A 6,457-nucleotide genomic window follows, 5' to 3' on the forward strand; every position below is an offset into this window, starting at 1 on the left:
GGGCAGGGGCTGCTCTGCCCCACAGGGGGGGGGTATCTGCTGTGGGGCCACAGCCCCTCTCAGTTGCAGTGGGGTCTGGGGGTGCTGGCTGCTGTGGGCAGGGGTCATGCAGCATGCCAGATGGTGGGGAGAAGCCATCGATGAAGGGGGACACAGCAGGCAGGACGGGGTCTAGACAAGGCTGGGGGGGGCATTTGGGGCTGGGGGTTCTGGGGAGCAGCTCTCCTGCTGGATGCAAGCTCTGGTGCAGCACAGACCTGCGGGACACCCAGGGTCTCGGCCCCCCAGAGCAGATGCCTGTGCTGGGGGGAGGAGAAGGGCAGGCAGGGCAGGTCTCAGCACTGGGTGGGTTTCACATCCCCTTTCTGCCTGGCCTGGGCTGTACCGGAGGCTGGGGGGGCTGTTGCTCAGTGTCAGCTGCTGGTCTGCCCCCAGGGTGTGTCTGAGTGTCCCCTGCTGGCATAGACCCAACTCCGGCTGAGCAGGGCACCCCAAAAATGTGTCACCCTGGGCAGGTGTGAGAGGACAGGGTGTGCTACGCAAGGTGCCTCTCCTGCCCCCCGGCACAGCAGGGCAGGGCAGGACGGTGCTGGCCTCAGCCACCCTCTCTTCCCCTGGGTTCCTTGCAGACAGCGTTGAGGATGAGTTTGAGCTCTCCACCGTCTGCCACCGCCCCGAGGGGCTGGAGCAGCTCCAGGAGCAGACCAAGTTCACCCGCAAAGAGCTGCAGGTCCTGTACCGAGGCTTCAAGAACGTGAGTACCCCTCGACCAGCTTTGTTAGCCTCGCCTCTGCTGCCAGGTCCACCTCGGAGGGTGCTTCGCACCTGGCGGTGCCCGGGGTTTGCAAAGGCTTTTGGGACCTTGGGGTTGAAGTTTATATCAGGCTACGGCCTGATCCCACCTCCAGGGAGCTCAGTGGGGAGGCCTGATGCTGTGCTCCATCTCTTGGGTGCAGAGAGCCCCCTCCCTGCGTGCCTGGCATGCAGAGCCCCTCCAGCGAGGAGTGCGGCCCACAAAATCAGGGAGATGCTCCAAGCAGCCTTGCCAGGCAGCGCAGGGCTGGGGGGCGAGGGAAGGGAGACGCAGGGATTTAGGGGGGTGCTCAGCCCCTCTCCACATTGTGGAGGTGACACTGCGGCTTGCCCTGGCAGGAGTGCCCGAGCGGCATCGTCAATGAAGAAAACTTCAAGCAGATCTACTCACAGTTCTTCCCGCAGGGAGGTGAGTGCCCATCCCCATCCCATGCCCTGCATGGGTGCCTCTGCTGGGCAGGGGCTCACACATCACCCCCTCACACTGTCTGCCTCCCCCCAGACTCCAGCACATATGCCACCTTCCTCTTCAACGCCTTCGACACCGATCACGACGGCTCCGTCAGCTTCGAGGTGAGCTGTGGCTGAGGGGATGGCAGCGGGGCAGGGAGGGCACGTCCATTCAGGTACCGTGGGCTGGGCTGAGCAGCGTTGCTGTTGCAGATGGATGGAGAGCTTCGCGGGGACTGATGGAGTTTATTAAATTCCCAGAGGCAGTGGAAAAACATTGAAAAGCAACAAAAAAGGGGGCTTTCTGTATTTTATGGCTAGTGTCTTCCAGGTACCCAGACTGGCAGGCACAGCCATGGCTGGGTCTCGTTCAGGCTTTGGCTGAACAGAAGGTCTTGATGCACATTGTCCTCTTGGGTGCTGTGACCCAAGGGACTAGCGTGGGACAGATCTGGGGACGAGCAATCGGTTTTCCTCAAGCTCTTTTTGATACTCAACGTTTCCCTTGTCAGCCCGGCCCCAGGGCACATCTGCTTTGGGGCTGAGTTCCCCCGCTGCAGGAGGGACAAGCAGGACTGTACCCTCTGTGTCTGTGAGACCCTTTGTGGCCGTAACTCCCGTCTGCCTGCCTTGTACGTCCTTGCAGGACTTTGTGTCTGGGCTGTCCATCATCCTGCGGGGCACCATTGACGACCGCCTGAACTGGGCCTTCAACCTCTACGACCTGAACAAAGATGGCTGCATCACCAAAGAGGTGGGATGGGGGGGGTCCAGGATGGTCCCCGGGGCCAGCGCAGGTCTGCGCCCAGCAGGGACGAGGGCAGGACGCAGGGACGAGGGCAGGACTCAGGGGTGTTGGCTGAGCTCTGGAGGAGAGTTGGGGGGTCAATATTTACTGAGCACAGCTTTGCAAACAGGTCCCTCCTGGCCCCCCCAGCACTGCTGTGTCTCTGGGGTGGAGGGTGGATGATGGGAGTGCTGCTTTGGGGCTCCATCACACATGCAGGCACACACACGGCCCCACACTGTGCGTGGAGCCAGCAGGAACACACCTGAGCACCCCACAGCTCCTTCTGGAGCATCACAAAAAAGGTGGCGGTTGGAGATGAGGCGGAGGCGAAGCCCCATGTTGACCCTGCAACCCCCTTCCCTCCAGGAAATGCTGGACATCATGAAGTCCATCTACGACATGATGGGCAAATACACCTACCCGGCCATGCGGGAGGAAGCACCCCGGGAGCACGTGGAGAACTTCTTCCAGGTGAGCCAAGCACATCCTGGGGGAGCAGAGCTCCAGCACGGAGCCAGTGGTGCCCAAAACCTGGCACAGTGGAGGAGAAAACACCCCGCTCTGGGGATGAAGCAGGGCTGTGCTGGAGCCAGGGAGAGAAAAGGCCATCCTGGTCCTGCCGGGTGCTTGGGGATGGCTGGGGCAGGGGTTCACTGTGTCCAGGCCCTGTGGGACCCAGGCAGGGGGTGCTGGGCTCTCCCTGGGGCTGGGGCTGTCCCTGCCATGCCCCCTGTGCTGTGCTTGTCTGCAGAAAATGGACCGAAACAATGATGGCGTGGTGACAATTGAGGAGTTCCTGGAGTCCTGCCAGAAGGTAAAGCCACCAGCAGCTCTGCTCTGGGGCTGGGCCACGTCCCTGTCCCTTGGGAACCTCTGTCCCCCCATCGCCCTCCTGGCAGAGAGGGGGTGAAGGCAGGGCTCCCAGGGGCAAGGCTGAGGCTCTGCTTTGGGAACTGTATCCGTGCCAGCCTCCCTGTGCAGATGAAGAGAGCTGTGCATCCCAGTAGGGCTTGGAAACTGCTTGTAGTGCCTGGGGCTCTTGTCCCATGGGTCAGAGCCTCCATGAGGGTAAAGCCAGGTTTGGGGGGAGCTGCCCAGATTGCTGTGCCATGCCCAACCCACCCACTTCCCACCTCCTCCCCGCAGGACGAGAACATCATGCGGTCCATGCAGCTCTTCGACAATGTGATTTAGCTCCCGGACCTGCCTCCAGCCAAGCTCTCCTGCCACCAGGCCCAGAACCTGCTTCTCTCTCGACTTTTCCTTCGAGCCTCCCCTCCGCCGGCTGCACAGACACCCCCGCGGGAAGGGGCCTCCCTTCCTGGAGACGCGATCGGCACTGGGATCTTCCCTTCCCCCTGGGCCGGCTCTGCTTTTCTCGGGGGATCCCAAGCAGGTGCTCCTGGACATCGGAGCGTGGGCATGGCTGGCACGGGGCGAGTGTTTGGCCCGGATGGACCTCCCTGCACCCGTTCCCGGCGGGGAAGCCACAGCCTCAGGCTGTGATAGAGGCTTCCCCTGTACACAGCACCCTGTGCAGCCACAGCTCCCCCACCCCTGACCCGCCCCAGCCCTGGGAGCCCCCAGCACTGGCTCCAGCCCAAACCCTCCAGCGACGCTGTCTAGAAACCAATAAAGTCTTGCAACAGGCGCCAGCACCTCAGCTTCCTCCCCTGCCCTGGCCATGCCCTGTCACGGGGAGTGTCCAGTGCATCGGCCATGAGCCACCGGCCGCCCTCCTTGCCCAGCCCCTGGGTTGTTGGGTGGGCAGAGGTGCTGTGCCTGGAGAAGGCAGCATGAGCTGTGGGGAGCAGCCCCTGATCCCAGGCAGGGGCCCAGTTAGACCTAGGAGGCTCATCCTGACTTGGGGAGAGGGGAGACTAAAGGGACCCAAGGTGCCTTCTAGTGGCACTGGTACCCCAGGATGGAGGACGCTGGGCTGGGAGGGGGAGCTGCAACCTCAACCCCTGTCCCTCGAGTTCGGGGTGCTGGCACACAGGGGACCTCGGGGACCCACTCTGAAGCTCCGATGGAGAGACACCCTTCTGACCCCTCCCCGAAAACACAGCAGCCAGAGCATGGGAACACGTGGAGGAGGGAGGTGTGCTGGGCTCCGGCAGCCACTCTGGCCCTTGGACCTCACAGCCATGCTCCCGGCATCATTTGCTGCTGACCTTTCCCTGCTCCCATGCCCTGGTCTGTCCCAGCCCACCCGCTGCCCGGGGAGCGAGCAATGGGGCAGAGAGGTGTCCCCACAGGCATAGCCCTGTGCTGGGGGCACGGCTGAGCTGGCAGCTCCTTGGGGAGAAAGCTGAGGCTGGGGCTGGCCAGGAGTCATTGCTGTGCTGCCGGCGGGCTGGAGGGTCACCTTGGGGCAGGGTGGGCTCAGCCCCTTCTCCTGGCACTGCCATGGCCCGAGGTGAGAGCCTGCCTGGGGACCTCGGGGATGGAGCCAGCATCCTGGCGCTCCCCACATCTTTATCCCCAACAGCTCCTCAGAGCTGGGTGTGTGCAGGCAGGCCTGTCCTGCCCACACACCCCTCCGAGTCCTGGCTGGGGAAGTGATGCCCATGGGCTAATGACCCCATACCAACCCCAGAAGCCCCTCTGTGCAATCCCACAGGCATTGGGAATGTACCCAGCGCCAGCAGCCTCAGCTCTGCTGCTCCAGCCTCCACATCTTCAGCAGCCGAGGGCGGTCGGGTCTGGCCCAAGCTGTGGTGTCTGGGATCAATGGGGAAGGGGTGAGCAAGGCCAGTACCCGTGCTGGGCCGGGCCCCAGATCCAGGCTGAGCCCCTGGTGTCAGAGCCGTTAGAAACCCCCTCCTGGGGCCCTGAGCCAAAGCTATGGGGCTGCTCCCCAGCGAGACCGTCCCTGGCCCAGCCCTTGCAGACATGATGTGTTTTTTTTAGGTTCATTCAACACGTTGTTCATTTCACAGTCCTATTCCTGGGTTTGCCGTGGGGCCGAGCTCCCACCTGCAGTCTCCCAAGGGTGGGAGGGTAGGTATCCCGATCCTTACCCCTCCTGTTTCCTTCTCCCCATCATCCCTCTACCCAGGCTCTCTGGGGTACCCACTGTCCCCTGCCACGCGGAGCAGATGCTGCCTCCTCCCTCACGCTGCAGGTCGCATGGCGTGACCCCCAGCCCTGGGGCATGGTGATCCACAACCCGCTTGGCATCTCCAGACTGTATATTTTGTATTATAACAATAATATGGGTTAAAAAAAAAAAAAAAAAGACAATAAAATCTAACCACAATCGCTATGCACACCACCGTTACTTTGCCTCTGTCAGCCATCTGGGGGTGGGGGAGATAGGGGCTGAGGGTGTCTGCAGACGGTCGGCAGCCTTTTTGGGGTGCTGCAGCTGTAGGATGCTCTGCATGGGTGTTCTGGGAGGTTGCATGGGGGACAGGGTGTGCGCTGGGCTGGCCAGGGTCCCGAACAGCCTGGCCTTGCCATCAATGGCCCTGTAAATACAGTCTTTCCCCTGCTAAGAGGCTGTAGGCATTAGGCTAATGGGGTCTTACACCAAGCATGTCAGGTCTCAGGAGTGGGGATGTCAGGTGTGTTATCAGCTTGTCATGAGAGCTGCTGGGTGAACCGGAGCTTGGGACCTGGTGTCCCTTGTTAGGATGGGGTATTTAAGGCTGAGCTAAGAGGAAGATGCCCAGCTACCACCTTGAAGAGGTGGGAGTGGACTAGAAAGGGGTTTTTCTTAGGGACATGAAGTGATGGCCAATCACCAGTCCTTGGAAAAATGCAGCCTTGAAAACAGGGAAAAATGGCTTGAAGCAAAACAAAGAGGAAAAAAGCAGCAGATAAGTAAGAAAACAGCAGAACAACAGGATAATGGACCTGATGTGGGACAGTGACATCCTCCAGCATTATGCAGCCTGTGGTTCAGGAACAGAAAGCTCAATGCAAAGAGCTGCCTGGAGACCCAAACATCTTAAAAGGCTGGGCTCTGGCTATGGGGGGAATTGCCATCATGGGACTGGGAAAGCTGTGTCTACTTTTTCTAAAGCCTCTGACTCCCCAGGGACCTTTTTGACCTGCTGGTGATTGCCCAGGTCCATGTACAGCAGTATGAATGGGCCTGAGTGTGTTTTCCCCTCTAACCCACCCTTCCCAGTATATCCTATCCCCTGTGAGCTCTGCTTGGCTGGTTGCTATTTTGGGTGATGCCATCCACAGGCTTGACGTGCCCTCTCACGGCACGGGGATGCTGTGAGCCACCGATGGGGTCCTTCTGGTCCCCCTCCCCAGGGTGAGGGGTAGGGGTGACAAGGGGGAAAAGGGTGCTGTGGGGCTCACTCAGCTCTCAAATGCCCCTGTAGCCTTTTCATGCTAAAGGGGAAGAGGTTTGCGTGGGGATTGTTGCTGGTAGCTGTGGGGCGG

General features: G+C 60.8%; 1 protein-coding gene across 3 annotated transcripts in view; it reads left to right on the top strand.

Moving 5' to 3' along the window:
- KCNIP2 (potassium voltage-gated channel interacting protein 2) overlaps positions 1 to 3,711 on the top strand; it is a 45,998-nt gene extending 42,287 nt beyond the window's left edge. For 2 of the 3 annotated variants that reach the window (XM_072870037.1, XM_072870038.1), the window contains exons 3-9: positions 583 to 754; positions 1,153 to 1,222; positions 1,316 to 1,386; positions 1,910 to 2,017; positions 2,420 to 2,524; positions 2,805 to 2,867; positions 3,200 to 3,711. In XM_072870037.1, coding sequence (XP_072726138.1) covers positions 583 to 754; positions 1,153 to 1,222; positions 1,316 to 1,386; positions 1,910 to 2,017; positions 2,420 to 2,524; positions 2,805 to 2,867; positions 3,200 to 3,247 — 637 coding nt within the window. In that variant the 3' untranslated portion in view covers positions 3,248 to 3,711. The remainder of the gene's footprint in view (positions 1 to 582; positions 755 to 1,152; positions 1,223 to 1,315; positions 1,387 to 1,909; positions 2,018 to 2,419; positions 2,525 to 2,804; positions 2,868 to 3,199) is intronic. The other variant, XM_072870039.1, reaches the window with a different exon arrangement.
- The last annotated feature ends 2,746 nt before the right edge of the window (positions 3,712 to 6,457 follow it).

Source organism: Ciconia boyciana, chromosome 8, assembly GCF_034638445.1.
Source record: "Ciconia boyciana chromosome 8, ASM3463844v1, whole genome shotgun sequence".
NCBI lineage: Eukaryota > Metazoa > Chordata > Aves > Ciconiiformes > Ciconiidae > Ciconia > Ciconia boyciana.